The 22,309-nt window shown below is 31.4% G+C and overlaps 6 protein-coding genes and 1 long non-coding RNA gene across 7 annotated transcripts; 1 reads left to right on the top strand and 6 right to left on the bottom strand.

Annotated features, from left to right (window-relative positions):
• Positions 1-2,402: 2,402 nt before the first annotated feature.
• On the bottom strand, positions 2,403-4,335 carry LOC119685406. Its single transcript, XM_038099675.1, has 4 exons — positions 4,273-4,335; positions 4,056-4,211; positions 2,615-2,779; positions 2,403-2,555 (listed from the first exon to the last, which is right to left on the bottom strand). Exons 1-4 carry the CDS (start codon positions 4,333-4,335, stop codon positions 2,403-2,405), a joined length of 537 nt encoding a protein of 178 aa, XP_037955603.1.
• Positions 4,336-4,545: 210 nt separating this feature from the next.
• LOC119684505 (FACT complex subunit Ssrp1) lies at positions 4,546-8,366 on the bottom strand. The gene is made up of 7 exons (XM_038098560.1): positions 8,288-8,366; positions 7,261-7,633; positions 6,251-7,197; positions 5,560-6,190; positions 5,105-5,497; positions 4,991-5,035; positions 4,546-4,892 (listed from the first exon to the last, which is right to left on the bottom strand). Exons 2-7 carry the CDS (start codon positions 7,312-7,314, stop codon positions 4,764-4,766), a joined length of 2,199 nt encoding a protein of 732 aa, XP_037954488.1. The 5' UTR covers positions 7,315-7,633; positions 8,288-8,366; the 3' UTR covers positions 4,546-4,763.
• Positions 8,367-8,837: 471 nt separating this feature from the next.
• LOC119684540 lies at positions 8,838-9,296 on the bottom strand. The gene is made up of 2 exons (XR_005252741.1): positions 9,085-9,296; positions 8,838-8,901 (listed from the first exon to the last, which is right to left on the bottom strand). It is a non-coding gene; the product is annotated as an uncharacterized LOC119684540 (long non-coding RNA).
• Positions 9,297-9,365: 69 nt separating this feature from the next.
• LOC119684532 (telomere-binding protein cav-like) lies at positions 9,366-10,336 on the top strand. Its single transcript, XM_038098593.1, has 2 exons — positions 9,366-9,518; positions 9,579-10,336. Exons 1-2 carry the CDS (start codon positions 9,468-9,470, stop codon positions 10,245-10,247), a joined length of 720 nt encoding a protein of 239 aa, XP_037954521.1. The 5' UTR covers positions 9,366-9,467; the 3' UTR covers positions 10,248-10,336.
• Positions 10,264-11,077, bottom strand: LOC119684537 (NTF2-related export protein). Its single transcript, XM_038098598.1, has 3 exons — positions 10,981-11,077; positions 10,835-10,921; positions 10,264-10,665 (listed from the first exon to the last, which is right to left on the bottom strand). Exons 1-3 carry the CDS (start codon positions 10,987-10,989, stop codon positions 10,348-10,350), a joined length of 414 nt encoding a protein of 137 aa, XP_037954526.1. The 5' UTR covers positions 10,990-11,077; the 3' UTR covers positions 10,264-10,347.
• Positions 11,078-13,206: 2,129 nt separating this feature from the next.
• LOC119684510 (gastrulation defective protein 1 homolog) lies at positions 13,207-15,324 on the bottom strand. Its single transcript, XM_038098565.1, has 3 exons — positions 15,025-15,324; positions 14,074-14,962; positions 13,207-14,016 (listed from the first exon to the last, which is right to left on the bottom strand). The coding sequence occupies exons 1-3, from the start codon at positions 15,265-15,267 to the stop codon at positions 13,229-13,231; spliced, it is 1,920 nt and encodes a 639-aa protein (XP_037954493.1). The 5' UTR covers positions 15,268-15,324; the 3' UTR covers positions 13,207-13,228.
• Positions 15,325-17,106: 1,782 nt separating this feature from the next.
• On the bottom strand, positions 17,107-21,365 carry LOC119684499. Its single transcript, XM_038098550.1, has 3 exons — positions 20,326-21,365; positions 17,684-19,786; positions 17,107-17,470 (listed from the first exon to the last, which is right to left on the bottom strand). The coding sequence occupies exons 1-3, from the start codon at positions 21,271-21,273 to the stop codon at positions 17,231-17,233; spliced, it is 3,291 nt and encodes a 1,096-aa protein (XP_037954478.1). The 5' UTR covers positions 21,274-21,365; the 3' UTR covers positions 17,107-17,230.
• Positions 21,366-22,309: the final 944 nt, after the last annotated feature.

Raw genomic sequence — 22,309 nt, 5'->3', positions numbered from 1 at the left:
AGCTTCACTTAGAGCAATATAAATTTATTTATTCAAGAAAAGAATTCTTCGTAATGCCATTAATTATAAACCCAACACTACCAGACCACCTGAACTCGTTTGTGGAAAATATTTTGTATAAAATAAAATATAAAATTCGTATTGACAAGTATTTTTTCACTCATTATCACTACATCCTTCCCATCAATCCTCTCCATACAATATTCCCACCGATCCTCATCATTTATTATCTCTATTAACCTTTTCTTCACACTACAAAATCGGAACTCTTCTATTAAAGAAACTTGGACAAACGGAATGACTTCTTTACGGCTAGCAGCTTCAGCCAAATCAAAAAAAAATTTTAACGTTTATGTTTTGTTGGTTTCTTCATTATCTGGACAAAATTAGGTAAATCTTAACAATGATTTACCTATGCCTTGCTTTTATGGTGAACATGATTGTACTCATACCTTACGATTCATCTATACATTTTGTAACAGTTTTAATATACTCAATCGAAGTTGTAAGAAAGAATCAAGACGGTATAAGGTTTTTTTATTAAAACCAGATGGTTTGTTAGAAGTAATTGTTATTGTAATACTAAGACAAATCGTCTAAAAGAGTTACAGAGAGTTTGAGGCTTATATGAATCCCTAAACTTTCCATGATTGGCAATGTAATTATCATAATCTAAATATATTTTTTAAATCAATTTATTTCGTAACTTATATTTTCAAATATTTGCCGTCATAAATCCTTTTTTGTCACTTGTTCTATATAATGAACCTGTAAAATTATCAAAAAATATCGCTGAGTATTAAAATAATAATTTCATTGATTCAAAATTGATTAAATTTATGTGTGAAGTTTATTCACAGTTGCCCTATAATATATTGTGAGGGTGTGAACTTTATTGCTCAGTCGCCTCTACTGAGTTACACTTATATATCAGATAAAACATCTAGTTCTCAAAATTTAAGGTTAAAGTATTTCCTTTTTTGAATGCAAAGATACTAAGTTCAAATAAGTTCATTGAAGAGTAATTATCCACCGTGTTTGTAATTAAAAAATATCAAAATTCATAAATTTTTATTCGATAAGCCAAATTTGTTGAGTTAGAGTTTTTGTACTCCTCTCCAGCTTTGACAAGTCAATGCACCCTAATTTTATTGACTGATTAACCTAAATTCATTCATTTGTAATTATGTCAATAAACAGTGAGCAGACTCAAAGGTAAAGATACTTAAGTGCGTTTTGTTTCACCTGCAAAAATGATTCATAAATATATAAAAACACTTATTATTATTTCATAGTATTATATTTATATTAAAAGATACAATTGAGACTTTCACAAAATGTAAATAGTGCTTCGTTAGCTATTTAAAAAAAGAAATCCATTCAATACTTGAGTTTGTTGTGTAAAACGCGGTAGATTGGTTCCGCGTTATAGGAAAACACGTTATAGGGGTATACCTCGTATACACACGTGCAAAGGTACGCGAAGCTAGTTATAAAATCTCTATAAATCCCTTCGTTATATGGGAGAATGTCCGTGATATGGGAAGGATTGAAATTGCGTAATATGAAAACGTGTTATAAGGGTACCGCGTTATAGCGAGATTAGTGTATTTCGTTTTGCCTTCTTTCTATGATTTTCTTAAAAATGACTCATCTCAGTAACAAAACATTTTTCTTAAACATTTTCTTAATTTAACATTTTCTGCGTTTAATTAATTTCTACATTCATATACTCTTAAGTTCGCCGATACTTCAATAATAGCCTATTCTGGCAATTGAACTATATAAGAGTTGCCATGACAAATTAAGTTAAGCAGTTAATTTTTTAAAAAACATCTAGTTTGTATTGAGTTAAATAAGCAAAAGATTTCTATTGTAATTAGTAATAAGCAACACTTATCTCTTGTAATCAATATCTAATATGGTCGGTGTTAATATGCAGTTGCAGTTGTTGTTGTTGTTATAGCCCAGGGAGATCAATATAGTAAATAACATGAAAGGAATTACAAATAAGAAGATATGGGTTATGGTTGGGTATATAACATATAAGAATATGTAGTTGGGTAAAAAAAGTGTGGAAAAGAAAAAAATATTTAAGGAAACCTCGCCGCTTGATTATGATTATAGTACTCTTTTACTCTGTATGCTTAGAATCTTGTTAATTTCTGTTCCCTTACATAACTCTAAAAAATTAATATAATAAATATATTTGTGTTTTTTTTGTACATAAGTATATCAAAAAATATTGCGCATAGACTATTTGACCACATTAATGTATAACCAAATTATTTCAAACTCATAATAATGTAATTAGCATCAAAGAGTAAGCGATTTAAATTAAACTCGTAACACATAATTTAACATATATTTTACATATATTGTTTATAGGCTTTCATAGTATTCTAAAACTCTGTTAGTACAAAATAAGCTTTTATTGCCGCGCGTTCAATGCCCTGCACAGTAAAAGTAGAAAATAGCCCATACTCTCCAAAAGGCAATGGCAAAGACTCCAAAGTCTTCATCGGAAATTGAAACTGTACCAAACCAATTTCATCCTTAAATGAAATAAAGTAATTTTACAATATAAAACTTTAAATATCTATATTATTCTTACATTAATGGGGCATTTTTGTACTTTAATGCTATGATTACCGAAAGAGTGTAGTATTATATTAATAAATGGATGGTTGGGTTTTTCCAAATAGTCACATACATCTGCTGAGACATCATAGAGGAATGGTTTATAGCCACTTGCTTTCTTCATTAATTGCCAACGCATCTGTAACAAAATTTTAAAATATGTGGAAATATACACATAAACATTGGGAGATGAGAAGAAAACCATTACAACATAAATTGCTGAGGATTTATTTTTAAGCTATCTGTGAAATATAAACCTACAAATATCTTATTAGTGTATATTTTTTTGAAACAATAAACGAACACTAAAAACTGACGTCAGCCTATAGATTCAACGAAAACCCATTTTTATCAACAGATACTACTTGGGGTTGTAATCACAATTGGGAAATAATAGACAATTTCGACTAATAAAAATCACACACTACAAGTCTTTTTTCTATTTATGCCTTTTTCGCTGTATTATCGAAAAGCTTGGATAATAACTAAAGATCCCATTAGATTACATTGATCCGAATGAGTATCAAATAACAAGGGAATGAGCTGTAACATCAATACTTTGGGTATTCTATGTGAATGGATGAAAGTGCTTCCGGTGAAAAGGCGTTCGATTCGATACTTGGGGTGGTAGAAAATGAGGTAAGGTGACAAATGATTTGAAGGTACTCGACACCGTTAAGTAATGACATTAAGTAGCTGAAAAAGATGTTTGGCCTAAGCTACTAAATACGACCATGAACGATCCATAACTGTGAGATTCAATTACGTAAGTGTAAGTAATAAACAAGGTTTCACAACCGGAATGGTAAGAAGAGACATATATGGTATGATATCTTCTCTAAAACGATAAAAAAAATTGTATAAAGTGTAATTTTTATGGTATTTGGAACTGTTCTCAATGTGGTATAACATCTATATTTTTTCTGTTAGAAAAAACTCTAATAGATTCTATACCGCTGGCTGGAAGAAATATCCCAAACACTCTTTTGAATATATCCACAAAATTCTATTGATGCTAGAATTATAATCCTAACAAAATTCATATATGACAACCGGATTTTTGATTTTTTTGATAAATTTAATACTTATCTTCTCCAATAAACAAATATACTAGTCAACGCCGTATGTTTCTAGCTTATAGGAAATATGGAATTGTAATATAAATGAATATAAATATTTGAATAGAGAATCAACTAATTGTCTAGACTTTTTATATAATATATTAATAACATAGGTTTTCTTTAGGCAAGTCCCCGTAATATGATCGGATATAATAAGAATGTGCTTTACATTTGGTTAGTAACGTAGGTTTTAGCAACACGTCAAGTTGATATTAGAGTCCTGGACACAAGAGTGTATTTGATCATTTTTTCTGCTGCAAATAAGAAATATATTATTTATTATCTGTAACTTACAGTAATATTAGCTGTAATTGATTGTAATAATTTGGCTTTAATGTTTATTTCAGTAACATCTCGCTTAACCGCCCTCATACGACACTCCGAAAAATGAGAAAAATTTTCATCCAAATTGAAACATTGGATGTTGGTGAACTTTGACAAGCCATAGCACTAGAACAGTGACTTCAAACTTTACAATATAAACAATATATAAACAACAAATAACACTTACAAATATTATTTGCAGCATATATATTGCGATTATCGATTTAAGCATATTATCCTTAAAATTCATAATGAAAGTTATAAGCACTCGGTTATAACAACACGACGTTTTCAAATTCTATATTGAAATAACTATAAAAAATACTTTGCAAATTATTAAAAGCAAATCATAAAATAATTGTGTATAAATGACGGTATCAGTAATTTCAATCAAAATGCTTTTCATACAAAATTAAAAAAGCTCTGTTTTTATTTCATTTGGCATATAATTTTCTGCCTAATGTATTTTGGAATATTTGTAGATTTGAATACATAGTAAGTAACAGAATGGTTCATATCAATAACAGAATAGGAAGTTAAATCACATATTTGTATGTATTTCACCATACTATATAAAAACGTGGTATTCGATATTTTTAATAACTATATATAATAATAACTTAAAACTTGTATAAAAAAATATTTTTTTGCTTGTATTTAATGGCGCCTATAGCAGATTTAATCGCTGTCTACAGCGGAAGCACTGCCGGATTCGTCCTCTTCACTTAAGTCATCTTCGTTCATATCATCATCATCTTCACTATCATCTTTCTTTTTATCTTGTTTTGTTGGCTTCATTTTGCTCGACTAAAAACAGTTAATAGTAATATATACAGTCAATTTAATTCAAATTAAATGTTATATACAAATACATCAAGATTCAATTCATCTATTTAGTTACTTACAGTTTTAGACTTTTTCTTTTCTGGTTCTCCATCATTTGACTTTTTCTGCAACGAAAAACAATAAATTTTATTTTAAAAAAATGATTTTAGGTTTCATCAATTGTTATATCTCACCTTATCCTTGCCGCTATCACTTGAATCATCATCTTCAGATATATATTCTTTGCTTTTAAAACTGCCAGAGACATTAGCTGCTTTTTTCGTAGAAGTCTCCTTTTTACGTTTGTTCTTTGTACCTTTGTCACCTTCATCATCACTACCATCTTTCGGCTTATAATCTTTCATTTCATCGAGATAACGTTGCTTATCCTTTGCTGCTTTTTCTTCCCATTTTGATTTATCTTTAAGTTCTTTCCACATTTCGCCACCTTTTTTAGCAATTTCAGTTACCTTTATTCCAGGATTGTCTTTTTTGATTTGTTCGCGCATATCATTTAACCATAACATAAAAGCAGTTGTTGCACGTTTTGGCTTATTAGCATCTTTATTTTTCTTTGAAGTTTTTTTCTGCAAATACATATTTTTTAAATTATTTTTTTTAATTCTAATTTTATATAAATTTGAATTACCACTGTTTTTTCTTTACGTTCCTTTTTCTCCTTCTTTTCTTTTTTTTGCTTTTTCTTAGACTCACCGCCTGAATCGCCACCGCCACCACCACCACCACCACCACCACCACTTGCATCTGAGTCATCTGAAGAATCACTTTGAACATTGCTATCATATTCCTCAGCAACATCAGATTCATTTTCATTCGGCTTAAAATCTTCATCGGTGGATTCATCGTCAGATCCGTCATCATCATCTGACTCCTTTTCACGACCTTCAGCTTGTACGCGTGCCAAATATGCATCCGGTTCATTTTCATTATCTGAATCACCAAAATCAACATCTTTATAGCCACCCTTATCTTTGCCAATATTGCTAACAGACAACTTCTTTTGTTGTATAAAATCAAATAGTTTGCCATATTCTTCCTTCTCAATTGAACTGAATGTATGAACTGTGCCATTCTTAAGAGTAATTTCAAAATCGAAACTGCGTGTAGATCCACCGCTACGTGCGAAATTCACAGTAGCGATTTCTTCAAAGCGTATATGCACTGGGGGCTTATGAATGTAAATAAAACCGCGTTCCAAAGGATATAAATAACCGGCAGCAGCCTTAAATGAACACCCAACTGCGGGAGTGCCAGAATGCCTAAATAAAAAACATATATAAATGGAAATATTGAACATTTAACAATGTTCGTTATATTACCCAATAAAATTTCCAGGACCAGTAATCTTTCTTCCTATCAACACCTTCATTACTTTGCCCATTACTTCATACAGAGGTCCCGACAATTCTTTTTCAAGTTTATTTTCATATTTTTCCTTTAGCTCTTCCTCTGTGAATGGCAACTCAATAGAAGTTTCCTCCTCTGGTCCAAATAGCAAAACCAAGAAATGGTACCGAGTTTGACCTTGTTTTATTGGTGGATCTAAACTCAACACAAAAAACATTTGACGATTATCTTTGTGCGGCAATAAAAATAAACGCAACACAGAATCCATTGGAATTTTATAATCAAATGTTTTTCCATGTAGTTGAAAAAATGTAGAGAAAATTTTTATATCATATCGACCACGTGGCGTGAGACAATGAATTTCACGAAATATCGCAATTGCATCTCCCGAAGCAGATATGACTGATGCCTTACTCATGACATTATTTTGAAAACTCTCAACGGGATCCTCTTCAGCTGACTCCACCGTTGGTATATGAAAACGCATCTCAAGTAAACCGACTGGTGCGTCATCGTTTTGATGAAATTCCAAGGTAACCTCATTTTTACCAGTCATACATTGTGAAACATTCGTCAATGGGACTTCAAATATAGTCTTTGAGTCTTTGTCAAAACTCAATATGGAACCCTTAAAACGAGCTGTACCCCAATTCCAGCCTTTAACGCACAACTCCTTTTCCACCATCTCTTGGTGATAAGCTTTCTTGATGAATTTCGCTACTTTTTCAACTTCACTATCTTTAAAGCCGCAAAAACGATGCAATACGCCATTTTTTGTAAAAACACGCAAACCCCAGTTGCCAACAAACTTCTGCGAATTTATTAAATCAATATCATCTACGGAAATTTGATCGACTTTTCCAGTCTTTATGTTTTTAAATATTATATTCTGTTCAGTTAATTTAAGACGACCAGGTGTCTGCAATATAGAAAAAATGGTGTAATACATTCCGGTGAAATAAAATGCTTTTGTCTAACTTACAAGCACTCCGCGTACTTCTGTAGATATATCGTTATATTCCAAAGCTTCCGTCATATTATCGAAATGTAATTAATATTCCGCTATTCCACAACTTGTTAAACTTATAAAAACAATTGCAAAACTTAGGCTTACACTTCCCAAAAAAACTTTGCAAAAACTCACAGAAGACAACAAGCCAATTGCAGGCGCGCGGTAAGTAGCCGAAATGCCAACTTTGACAGACATGAGTTAAATAAAATATATTATTTACAGCGGCTTATTCAATTGTTTTGACATTCAGTTTTGGACATATTCACAGAGGCAGAGATCTATATTTACTGAAATGCAAAAATGCAATCACGCAAAAATTATAGGGACATGAACTGCACACGGCCTAAATAGACATAAATAAGAATAGACATATAAATTATGGTAGTGCTATATATAAATACCACATTCGCTGCTATGCCAACAGAATTTACTATTTCCCTCACTCAACCATCAATTTACTCGAACTCGCACACGGCCTTAAAAATAACTTTATTAAGGACGTGTGCGAGTTAGGCTAAGTTGATGCTAAACCAAATGGGAGATTTTATGGGATTTTTTGCACTGCACACATTTTGCCATTTATCAACACGTATCGACACATCAATTCATTATCGACACAACTTAGAATTTCCCTCATTTAAAACGCAACTTAGTCTAACTCGCACACGACCTAAATACTAATATGTACTTCTTTTTCTCATTGACTTTTTGAATTTAAAAAATTAAATATATAATTTATATATTATATCATTTCTATATAAATATTTAATATATCTATTACATATTCAAATAATAACAAAGATTATATTAAGGACGTGTGCGAGTTAGGCTAAGTTGATGCTAAACCAAATGGGAGATTTTTTGGGATTTTTTGCACTGCATACATTTTGCCATTTATCAACACGTATCGACACATCAATTCATTATCGACACAACTTAGAATTTCCCTCATTTAGAACGCAACTTAGCCTAAGTCGCACACGACCTAAATACTTACTTTATCAGTACGTTTGTTTACAGCTTAACTCTTGCTTATTTTGATATTACATATAAAACATGTGACAAATATTTAAAATATTTGTAATTTCTCTTGTGGGAAATTTATTTTTAAGAGTTGCTTTCGACTTTTTCGGTCTAATTTTTTTTACTTTATTTTTAAATAAGTTAAAAACTACGGTAGCTCTTTGTAAAGTTAATGAAAATTAAGTGTAATACTATGTTCAGACAGCCAAATTTTCTTAATTTCGAAAACTGAAGTTAAGTTAATTTCGAAAGTGCCCATACTGCCACAAATTAATGAAATTAATTGTTTTTTTTTACAAATCGATTGTTAAAAATTACATACTAATAACAGTTATAGTTTTTTTCACCTATATTCAAATTTAAAAAATATTTTCTTTCAAAATATTTTCTCGGTATTATAAAGGTCAACTGTCACTGACATTTATTCAAAAAAATGTCCCTTTCTCATGTCCCTTTTTCTCATTTCTCTTCTTATTTTATTCTCAATTTTTTTTAATTTACATAGCAAATAACAAAAATCTTACATTTGAACATGCTCTTCTATTTACAGTGCTTCTATATTCGGACAAGTGGTCACTTCTTTTTAACCTGTGAAATAAATTTACATATAAACCAATATATAATAAAATTATAACATAGTTGGCTACAAAATAATAAAATAATTATATCTTTCATTCATACACATTATTTAAATTTTGTTATTTAAATAACGAATCTATATTTATGATTATTATCATGTATAAATAGTTAAAATTTATTCTCGGCATTGACCTAAAATATTTTTGTTACATTTTATACATCATCTCTTCTTCTCCGTTATCTCTTCTTGGCACAAATAATTTTTCGTGTATGCTGACTCAGCGGTTTTAATTCACAGTAGCATCTCAGGATATATAAATCGTTGCACTGAAATCGTCTTTTTAAACCCGTTCACAATAGTCTTCAAATGTCATAAAAATAGCGCCATTTAAAGTTTTACAAATACTTCAATAATAATTTTGTTTTTTTTGTATATTAACATTTCGTATTTTTTCTGTTAACATTTTGTATTTTTTCTGTATTTTGTATTTTTTCTGTATAACATTTTGTATTTTTTCTGTATATTAACATTTTGTATTTTTTCTGTATAAACATTCCAATATAATTTGAACTACATGGCGGAATCAAATAAAAGTGAAATATATAAACAATTAATTGAAATATGGGTAAGCGGAAAATTGCGGTTTATAACTTTCAAAAATCACGAATAAATTTCTATTTTATAGCAACCAACAGAAGAGGACTTGCAACGGGAATTTTCCCAAAAAGAGCTAATAAAACTTTGCCGCCGCGTGCCCTGTCGTGTAAATATGACACGCTGGAATGCGGTAAATGATTGCTACGAAAGTTTGCTGCAGCAGGGGCGATTAAAAAATAAATCTGAGAAAGCTATCTTGAAATTAGTAGCGAAGGGAGTAAATCGCTACAAAGACGAATGCGTTTATGTACAGAGTGATATACTCCCAAAACTGAAGTCGGAATGGCGACTAAGAAAAAAGCGCAATATATTGCATTTGGATTATTTTGACTACATGGAAAGAAAGTCATTAACAACTAGCGTATCAGCTACCGATATTGAATCTACTCCAACTGAAAATAATGCTGGACACGCGGAAGACATATCAATCGAAGCAAATGTGTCGCATGAAGAACCTCCTGTCGAAGATAGTGTGCAAAAGACGGTTGAAGGTCCGGCAAAATTACGTAAGGCTTCGAACATATTAGAAGAGTTATTGGCTGTTCACACAGAATCCTTTACAATTAATACCGAAGGTATGGAAAATTTTTGTGAAAGTGAACCATTATCTCAAGATATATTACCAACTCAGAATGACTTCGAATCAAATATTCCACTAACTTCAACTCAGTCGCAATCTGAGAAAATTCAACTATAAGACACTATTCAGGAAATATATGTATTTTATTGTTTTTATGTTTACATTATTGTTCTATACAAATTTTAATCATACAAAGTGTTAAATAAATGTTCTAATTCTAACTATCTGAAGCCACTTCTTGCAGGCGAAAAATATCTGAAGCTATTTTCCACTTATTTTCTACAGCTGTGACGACGAAAGTTTGACAGAAAGCCTTCGTTGGTTGATCTTGATATTTAATTGTACCAGCTGCTTTGATGATTACGGTTGTCGTTCCTGTCATACTTTCATCTATAATTGGTTGTGCATCAAGCGTTGTAATGTTGTGTTCTGACGCTGGTAATTCTAAAAAGAAACTCTGAATTTTGTCCTTCCCAATAAATGGGTTTCCATTCCATATGTACGTCGCGTTGTCTAAATATAAACGACTTACTTGCTGCGGTAGTAAGAAAAAAAAATAAATAAAATACGATTAAATGTGCAAATGGACTGTGTACTAAATACTTATATTGCTACATGTTTACGAGTATATTATAGATCAAAATGCAAGTGCCGAATTTATAGTTATTTTATTCATATTTATATTAATAATTGATCTAACTCACATGGCGACGCTTATCCACAGCATTATAATACAAACTAGTAAACGTTTCCGCAGTTTGGGAACACATATCAATTTTCGCTCGCAATTCCTTTTAAAAAAACTTAAGTTAACAAATGGTTTTATATAGTAAAAGAAATCAATAATTACGTTATCCATTATAAAACAATTAAAATTTACAGAACCAATTTAAACAACTTAATGAAATCGTTTTGTTTACGCATAGATGTCATATTAAAAGTATTCATTCACAATAGCAACAGCCAAACATGGTGCGGTATATTAGATGAGGCACTTTTAGTGGTTCGTTTCTTTGCTTAAGCTGAAGTTTTAATCGTATGTAATAAATTAAATTAATTATAAAAAGAATTGTATTCTATTTCAAAACAAAAAATAAATATTTCTTGCATTGCACAAACCTTTAACATTTAACTCATATTTATCTTAAATCTCAATTGAGTTTATATGAAAATCTCAGTTGTTATTATTTTGCATATTTTTATATGGATTGTGTATGAAAAAAGTAACTAATTGTTGCACACTTATAGAGATAAATACGAATATAATAGTGTAAACGGATAAATAAAATAAAATAACATACAATGAACAATTAAACAATAACACTAAAAAAGTCATTTTTCATGTCATCCAAACTGAGTTATTAATTTTTTGTATTTTATTACATATGGAATTTTAAGCAAAATTTTAAAACAATTTAATGCAACATTACAAGCTTGCACATATTAGATCTGTTTCACGAGCTACTCGTAGTACACCCAAGTAAAGTATAAACTGAGAGCGTAACACAAGTAAAGTGCCAAATTACGCTCTTTACACAAATGTTTATGGAACAGCTTTGTGTAAAGTCTGGTGAGAACACCAGTGCTGCGCAAATAAACAATACAAAAATTTAAATTCAAACCAAACTGATTCACACATCAATATTAAAACATTGAAATAAAATGTACGAGTAAAGTCTGTGTTTCGACAGGGATGTTACGCTCTCTCAGATGCTCTTATTTACACGAAAATTTGCTGGTGGAACGTACTTGTGTATACAGAGTGCTACTGAAAGTGACTACGAGTAGCTTGTGGAATAGACCTATTATAATTACAGAGTAGTATTACTTAGTCATTAAATATAAGGAAGAATTTTTGGTTGAATGGCCTTCGAACAGAAAGATTCACGTTTTATATTATTAGGGCAAGAATGTGAACAATCTCGTACGTTTTTTTTTATTTTTTTAATTTCTCAAAGTTATACTAATTACAATAATCAATAACAAAGAAGGAAACTCGTTTTTAGTTTCACAGCTATTGTATAGGAGCAGTAAACTTATATATTAAACTATAATAAATAGCGATCACACAAGAATTAATTCCATGAGAGCAACTATTAATTCCATAGGTACAACTATCTATGGTTTTTTAAACTATTAATTTATTATTTGAAAATGCTTAAGACAGGCAAAGTAAAGGTAATTGACTCTATCAACTAGTCGCATATGCAAGTAGGGTTCAAACTGCTCTCAAATATTTTGGGTAATGAATTTTATTCAATCATGCTAAAATTCCATTTGAGCTTTGTATTAGTTTTCAAAAGTTCTCCTTAAACGAGTCTGTAAACACCAGAGATATTGCTACTTTCGGATGTGTTAAAAAAACGACACAATAGCAGACAATTATTTTATTGATGTTGGTATATATTTATATAAATTTATATAGATACATTTAATATCAATTTCAAAACGAGAATTCACATTTTCACGTTTGATAGGATGTAAAGTATTAATCGTTTTAATAATAAAATTTTATTGTTTTGAGTATTTAAAATATATTAACAACTCATATACATATTACATTTTTATTATGGTACGAGAAGTGCTGGAAAGTGCCTTGAAAATATGTCAGATGTCGGTATGAGATATGAAATGAGTATAAAAATTATAAGAACAGACTTCATTAAACCTCCAAACAATATGGGAAAACCATATATTTTATTTTCATGATGTGGGTAAAAATGAACGTAAAAGAAAGTAGAATATTTTGTTTTGGATAATAATTAATTCGGTTTAATTTAGGGCAGAGTAATATATGCAAGTATTTCTTATGGCCACATTTCTAGCTCTTCGATTATTTTATTATTATTAACGAACTTTAATATGAAATTACACTGCTAAGTAGCTTTTTTAAGATTAAATATAAGCTTATACATATAATTATCATTTCATACACATGCCATCATATAACCAATTATCAAAATATGCTTATTAACTCTAGCCTTTTCTGTGATTATCTCACAATTTCGTTTTAAAAGTAACGAAAATGTATTTTCTAGAATTAAAAATACTGATTATAAAAACAAATCACTGAAAATCCAATTTTATAATGTTTTACTTTATTCATCCTTAGATTTTTTTGATTGTGGTTCTCCACTGTTATTAGATTCAGAGAAAATCGGTGTTGGTTGTGTTTTTTTATATGCTGGGGCAATCCAATAGGGGTTCTCTTCAGCCTCTTTAGCGTACTTCAATATTGCTTCGCGTGGATCCTGGTCATCATCAACGCGTTTACTTAAACCTAAATTCCGTATGACATAAGATGACAATGTACCACCAGAACTTGCAACTCGACCCCCTTGTCCGCTCGTAATAGGTAAATCTGGTCGTCGAGACTTAACTGGATCCAACCGTTCCTTTTCCAATTTTGTACGCGATGATTTCGATTTCTCTTGTCTAAACATGGGCAATGCATGAGGAGTGATAATTTGAGACACTCCACCCATTTCTGTATATTTTTTCTTACGATGTGTTTTGACAACACATAACTTGGCACCACGAATGCTGCGTTTTTCATCATAGTAACATTTCACTAAGCCATTTCCACAACTAACAAAAAGTTGATTCAACTTTGGATGCCACAGCGTCTTAATAATATGTGAATTTGCAACGGGTATGCGTTTCACTTCCTCGAATGTTTTTGTGCTATAAAAGTAGAGATTGGCTACTTGTGGACCTTTTGGTAAGGATTCTCCAGTTACAAGTATCCGATCGTCAGGACTAAAGCAACAATCAGTTGTGTCGTAACGTGAATAAAGATTCGACCAAGTGTGCAAAGGTTCTTTCAATGCTCTCAAATCCCAAAGCTTCATAGTCTCATCATTGGAACGTGTAGCGATTTGGTTGCCTGAAGAAAAAAAAATTGTTTTATATTTAATTAACATACCAACAATACCGTTCTTACCTAAATAAGAAAATACGATTGATGTTATTTCAACATCTTTCTGATGCGCCTTTCTTAAGCAAAGTGTTGTATTAACGAACATTTTTCTTGTGTCCCACGCTTGTATGGACCCATCTGTACATCCAGCTGCAATAAGTGTGGCATCTTTATTGTAAGCACATGCAGACGGTGTTGTACGCAAACCACCTACGGCCCTAGTTTTAATTACAGACTTTTGTTCCTTCACTCTTAACCCTTGCCAAATACGTAATGTACCATCTAATGCTGCTGTAAGAAATTCCTCTTTTGTGAATGGATGCCAGCAGCCGGATGTTAACTGTGCGGTATGGCCTTTTGTACGCGCCATATCGCTTATGTATTGATCACCTTTAACACATTCCATTTTTTCGAAACCATCACGATCTAAAACTTTTGCTTGTGAGTTACCAGAAACAACTAGTATCATATCGCCAGTAACAGAGTAGTTAAGTCCACGAATTGGATAATTTTCACAAGGTTGCAAGTTACGAAAACTATGCATTGAGGCATCCATTCCAGCGAAGTCCCAAAAGCACATATCGTAGTCTATTGAACCAGAGACCATGCGTGCCCCGGATGGATCACCAGCCAGTGCTAACACCGCACGCGACCCATGTTGCATTTGTACTTCATGTGTATTTGGAATTCTACGTTCTAACATTTTCTCATCATCCTCCTCATCATCTTCACCTTCATTTTCGTCACTGTCTTCATCATTTTCGGTTGCAAATTTGGGTGCATCTTTTTGTTCCTTGAAAGCCGTAGGCATAGGTCCTATTATTTCGTTGTCAGATTCACTATCTTCTTCGTGTTGTATTTCTTGTTCAACACTTTTGACTTGCGCTATTTTACGTGCTTTTGCGATTTGTTCCTGAATTTATAAAACATTTTTAAATTTGCTGTGCTCCTTATTAAAATTCTGCGTATACTTACATTAATATCAAATGATTTTGCTGATTTTTTACCAAAACCACTTATGCCCATTATATCTTTTATGTGTTGGCTTTCTAGATCATCTGAAACTTCATCCAAGCGCTGCATTAGCTTAGCATTGTCTATTTTCTTAAACCCTGTGGAGCCACTAGCATCAGCATTTTGGGGTTGTTGGACTTCATCTACACCAATTGTGCTCAGATTTAAGTTTATTTTACCGAAAGCGATTTTTCCACGATTCATGTCTTCATAAACAAATCTGTATCTTTTATCTTTTTTGAACTCAATTTATTTACTACATTAAAACCACAAATTTAACTCAGCTGTTTAATAACAAGTGGCAATGATGCCAGACTTGTGATATCTTTCAGAGACCCTGTAGTAAATTTTTGGAATTGGAACTAAATTACTTTTACTATACAATAGTTGTATTCGCTAATCCGATATAAGTCAAATAACAAATTTCTTATGCGTTGTATAATTATAGATGTAGTAATAAAAAGTTGATTCTAAATAATCATTCACACTGTCTCATTTAGGTACTTGCTTATATATATTTATGAGTGAACGTTTACATTATAATGAGCTCATTCACGCAGTTGATAGAACTTTTATAAACTTTTATAAAGCTCACTTAATAATATATCACACAAGAAAATTAAACATACAATTGATATATTAAGTTATTTATATATATGTATTTTTTATATCTATTAACTATATATTTAATTAATAAATGCAAAGATTTTTTTTAGACCGTGTGCGAGTTCGAGTAAAAAAATAAATAAATATTTACATAAGTGCAGTGCAAAAAGTCCCTAGGAAATTTTAATTTAATTTACCTCAATTTACTCGAACTCGCACACGGTCGTCTGCAACTATTAGTAAATTGATGGGTAATTCAGGGAAATACCATCGTCACCATCGTCAAAATTTTATAAGATGTTTAATAAATAAATAAATTTGAAACATAATAACTAAAAATAATAAATAAGTGCAATAAAAATAATTAAATATTTACATATAATAAGTGCAGTGCAAAAAGTCCCTAGGAAATTTTAATTTACTTTACCTCAATTAACTCGAACTCGCACACGGCCTTTGTGTGCTATATCAGTAGGCTATTACTATTAATTTCACAATAAGCGGAACTCAATAAATGATAATTAATATGAAGAGTTTACATTGAGCATTAGTTCAATTAGCAAATGAAGAATTATTCAAAACACAAATGGATATATTACATAAATTTTATATAAACATGTATAGTTTTATTTTGGCTTAACTAAATATTATAATTAAAATAATATATATGTAGCATAAATTTAAATTCAATACTAAAAACTGCATTCAGTTTTATATTTGATGGTTCTTTGTTTATCTTTGAAATGTGCTTCTCAAATGGATTCACCATAATATTCTCCGATTAGTTTTATTAATATTTAAATTGTTTAATTTTAATTATTCAAACACTGATTCTGAATTCAAGTATTACTTGTAGCTATTTTACTTTATGTATATCTATCATAAGAAAAAGGTTTGGTATAGGTACAGAATCCATAGTTTTTAAACTATGGACTTAAGTTAAGACTTAACACCACGGTGCATTTACAATATGCATCAGTATAAAGCGCTGACAAATGCTCCCATTGAAATTCCGCAAGCACCTATTTAAGTTACACGTTTGGATATATTTTCCAAGTTGCGAAAAAGGCAGACTTCTTCAACACCGCTGCTGTTTCGGTTGGAAAATGCAACGGTTTCGCGTTACATGAAAGTAAGTGCATAATATATTCATTCGACCCTGATAACTTTGAGTTTTAACCACAACCACCACTATACTTCCCTTTAAGTGGCCTATCTCTATGGGTCAGATCACCCAAAGCTTTGCGCACTGACTACCGTGGCACCTGATCTGAAACTAAGGTCACTACTATTTAATTGTTTTGTTTTAATTATCTTGGGTATTCAAGTATTTGTATTGGAAATTTATTTATTGGCATGCGATTAACGAATAAATTATGAAAATTTCCTAATTGAAGCGCTACTAAATAACAATAACAAATAAAATAATGCAAAATGTTACATTAAATTGATTTCACTTTATTAAAACTGGTAAGTCCAGGATAATTTTTTTTTACATTTAATTTTGTAACTATTTTGTAATTATCAAAAATTTTATAAACCAAATAATTATTCCTAAGTCCTATATATCGTTCCTAAGTCGATATCTTTCCCTAGCAGCCTTACAATCATTATATTCAGATGATCTCCATGGTCTTAGACGTGTAATATCTTTCAATTTTGATGGCATATAAGCAAAGTATGTATTCCTTGGGGGTCCATTTGGGCACAAAAATGGGCGAATGGCATACCAGAATATGCGGGCATGTTCCATGATAACTGAATCCAAATGATCGTAGAATTTCTGCTTGATTTGTTTGGTCTAAATTTTACAAAGAATTAATTGTATATATAATCGTATATAGTAATGTAATACATTGTATTGCAATATATTGTTTTGTATTGTATTACATTGTCTTATATTATATACTTTTGAAATATGTTGTGTACTACTATATTGTATTGTATTGTATTATAATTACCTCACATAAATTATATTAATACATACGAAACCCAGATCAGAGTGTATAATTACCTTTCTCAACAAATAGTCTCGACAATCATAGGATACAAACGATTGCGTTCCAATATCTTTTACACTCGGCAAAATGACGGTAATTGGAGCTTTGTCCAGAGCATTGAATAGTTGTAGTGTATTACGATATGAGTTCCTGCGGTCCTCTGGGAAATATACTTTACCATAACGTCTTTGTATCCATTCCAATAGAAACGGAAAGTTATGCGAATCTGGCATTCCAGCTAGAACATATCGATGATCTTGAGACAAGTACTCGAATGCATCCTTTAACATCTGTATCATTAGTTTCTTATCACTGCAATCATAAAATTTTTTGGGATATTTTTTAGCTAATGGAGAATCATAATCAGAATATACAAATTCCTGTGATTCGGAATATTGGTCAACCTGATTTTGCCAGATTCTATCTGCGCACTTGTGCGCAATTTCACCCAAATTTAGTGGGTACTGGAGTTCACTGCCTTCAAGGTCCTTGGCGCTAACGCATTCTTCGTCGCTTTTACATTGAAATATGTAATCTAAATTATAAAGTTTCTTTTGTTTTCTGCGAAGATCATCGACTATCATTTTCCTTATATCCGGTTCACTTTTTTGTTCGTAAATGTCATCTCCTTTTCTTTTAGCTTTTTCCTTTTCTTCAAGGGATAATTTGTCCAGTTTGAAAATTTCAAAATAATTAAAATTGTGTGGCCAATGAGGTCTTGGTGCGGTAAAATACTTATTGGTATGTTTTTCGCCACATTGCATAGAACACGGTACGGGATGTTTATTTCTTACATAATTATCGGTTGATACCGATTTTTGAGACGAATGAAAAGGACTTTTAAGTTTTACTGGACCATCTAAAAGATGTACAAAGTCCAAGCTATGTTTTAATCCTGCCCGCATACATGATGCCTTGCTCGAACTGGATAAATCTGTTACTTCTGATGATGGAGGCAACGTTTTTTTCACTGCTCTCTTTGAAGAAAATTTTGGTTCACAGCTTGGATGTATATCATCAAGATTCTTACATGGTTTCCATTCTTTTTTTATACAATACTTGTCCTTTTTCTGTGTTGGCATTTCATGTTTAAAGCTTAATAAATCGTAAAGTTCCTTTTCCTTACAGTCAAAATATTCATCTATAGCACCTGGATCGTATACCTCTACTGGTTTCTTAAATCTCTCATAAAATGCTAATTCTGAGGGAGAGTCAAAGCTTATTTGCCCTGATGAGCAGATATCATGATAGGATGGCTCATCTTCAATATCCTCATCCCAAAATTCATCTTCAACAGTATTTTCACCAGTACCAGTTTCTACACTAGATAATTTTTTTCTTTTCAAATGTCTCTTTTCAGACAAAGCGATATTTTTTTGTGAATATCTTCCTGTTACCTTTATACCCTGAGCTTCTAGGCAGCTGCTTAATCGTTTTTGAAAATACCGATCGAAAAATGCAGTCGTATTATCATCCAATTGACTTCTACCTCCACCACTCATTGCATCACTATTTGATTGACAACAGCCGCAAATTGATTTCTTATCCCTCGCACTTCCTTTGCACTTCTCTGTACCGCTGCCTCCACCATGTAACCGCATGTCATCACTTCGGGATTTTTTATTTGTTTTATCGTAATTACGGTAATCACCTGCAGGACCACCCCCGCCACTTAGTCGTGCTGAGAAATCTTCTGATTGGAGATTTTCTTCATAATGTTGATAGCATTCAACAGAAAAATCACCACCGTTACTTAATACTGGTGAAGTGGCTTCATGTCCACATAAAACATCTGTTTGTTGTTTTTGCTGGTTAATGGAAAGCTCGCCTCCACCGGCTTTGCGTTTTCCTTTTTTACGAATATCACTGTCTGAAGACGACTCAGAATCAGAAGAATCACTCTCAGTATCTGTATCTGAAGCTTCTTCGATTACCTCCTCGCAAGTGCAGGCAGAAGTACTAATGTCTTCCACGTTTTCTACAATAAAATCAAAATCACATGTGGACACGGTTCTTTTAGCTTGACACTTCAGTCCGAATGGGGGCTTCTCTTTGTTTTTACATATGCAACGACCAACTTCTTCATCAATTTCTTTCAAAATTCTTTCTCTACGCTTCTGCAAAAAGTAAATTTTTCTGTGATATATAGACTTTCATGATTACATTGTGCGACACTAAATACTTTTTTTCAACGGTTAAGGTTAATCAGCAATCCGTTTTTGTGATAGATGTCTGATATCTAGATATCACTATATGTTGAAAAATTAAAGTTTCAAAAGGCTTAATAACAAACCTCAAAATAACCTAAAGCCGTTGAAAAGACTTCATTTTCATCTAAAAGAAAACGATATATTTCAAATTAAACTAAGAAACAAGCTCCAGAATAAGGAGTGTTAGACCAGCTTGGTCACAGTTCCGACAATTAATTACCTCTACTAATCGCGTCAGTGCTTTATTTGATATATAATAATTATGAGCTTTAAAAGCGAGAACTAACTACTGATACAATAATACCAAAAATGCAAGACGAGTTCTAGATCATTGTGAAAAACTAAATTAGTTTCTATAAATCGTACCGGAACACGATTTATATTTCATATGAAATTCGCTGAATCAATATATTAATTATAAACAAATTTTAAAATTCATTATTTACCTCTTTTTGGTAGCGATCGATATCTGCCATATCTAAAATTTTAAATCTTCGTGCAAGTCTCAATTTACCCTTTTTTATAAATTCTTTATATTCTTGTCTTTTATGATATTGACAGACTACTCTGATTTTATCGGCCTTAGCTCTTGCTAAATCCAAGTCTGCAAACATTTCATCTATAATTTCGTTTACTACTTGATGTGAAACACGTCTTCCAACTGAACAGTCATAAAATGAGAACCACCGATTATCGCCATTTGGACATACATAATTGGGGTCCGTGTAAACATTGTATAAACGGAATTGAACCTGATAACTTGGGTGATGTGCAATTAAGGACTTACCATAAAGTTTTGGTCGTACCAATTCATTAAAATATGGTATTTCGTGCTTTATAACCTCTTCTCTATTCTCTCTTCTCAACCTCGCTTCTTCTTTTTTACGTTTAAGCATTTCTTGTTTTTTAAGATCCGCTTTATTCAAATGACCGGGTGGTAAAATCTTATCCAACCCACGTAATGTAAATACCATATCCAAGTGCGCAATCGTAGACATAATTAGTTGTTCATTTAGCGAATATCGCTCCCCATGCGTTTTATAATGCATTTCCATAAGAAACCACAAGAACGCCAAATCATTTCCACCACTTAATTTCATCAAAAATTTTAAATCCTTTGTAGATCCAATAGGCTCAATTCCCAAAGCTTGCAAGCATTGACGAACACGTAATGTCGTATTCTGTTCAATGTCATCGCGTATTGCATGCTGGAGTTCCTCTGCAGCCTTTATCTGAAAGGTTGAATACCCACGAAACCACTTCGGTACTTTCCTCTTATCTAAGTATTTATCGACTATACTTCTAGGAGAAGCCTTCTTTTTAGAAGCCGCAATTTTAGAGGAAGTACTCTTCACCTTTTTAGATTGAACGTGTTGTTGTTTCTCAGAACTCATTTTGGAATAACTAAAATTTAAATACGAAGCAAATTTTGACGACGAAACAATGAAACACAAGTTGGATGGAAAAATTTTGAATGAAATAAGAAAGAACAATTTTGTTATTTCAAAAAATTTGATACAAAATGTATTTAAAATCAGTGATGTACAGATCAAATTACCATTATTTTTTATAATTGCGATAATAAATTTTTTAAAAATAGATCATCAACTAAGGTTAGGACAGTAATAAAGAGATATTGAAATTTTTATTGTTTTACCGATGAAAATGATCTGTTTATCTAACGAAGTTTTTAAAAATGTTTTTAGAGAGAAAACATGTAATTTACAGCAATGGCAATAATGATTAAAGTCTAAGCCTAATTTTCCTTCGAATATATTCATTATAAATATAAATCATTTTTGCAAGATTTGGGAGCTGAACATTGGTTCAGTAAATCTACACATATCTCACTTAATATCTATAATATCTATTAAATACACTTTAATAATAGTATAATAGTAAGAAATGAACAAATACTTAAGATTGTACTATTCACATCAAATAAAGGATGTTTTCAAAAAAGAGATAAAATATATAATAAAAAAAAAAAAAAAAAAAAAAAAAAGTCAAGTACGGCTTTGGATCAGTTGGTTAAGGTGCGCTGATTCTGAGCTTCATATTTGGCAGGACCCGAGTTCGATTCCTGGTACTTGCAGTCTCAAAAATAATTATTTACGAATAATTAAATATAAGATTTATTTCCAAGACCACTGATGAAGGGTATTTGGCAATACTCGAAACAGCTGTATGGTCAGCCAAAAATTCAATTAATTAAAATAATTTAAAAAATAAATTTTTGTTTTTGTTTCATTTCTTTTCGAAAACCTCTTTATAATAAAATAAGTAAATATCCACGTTTCCACCTCTATATCCAGACACACTCTATTTAGTATGCGAATCACAGACTGACTAAAACGGAGTTGTAATGTTACATTGAAAATTGGTTATATTATAGTTTAATGCTTTAGATAGTCAGGCATCTTTAAAATT

Source organism: Teleopsis dalmanni, chromosome 2, assembly GCF_002237135.1.
Source record: "Teleopsis dalmanni isolate 2A chromosome 2, ASM223713v2, whole genome shotgun sequence".
NCBI classification, from domain to species: domain Eukaryota; kingdom Metazoa; phylum Arthropoda; class Insecta; order Diptera; family Diopsidae; genus Teleopsis; species Teleopsis dalmanni.
Note: the sequence above shows the minus strand (reverse complement) of the source record. Positions and strands in the feature narration are given on the sequence as shown.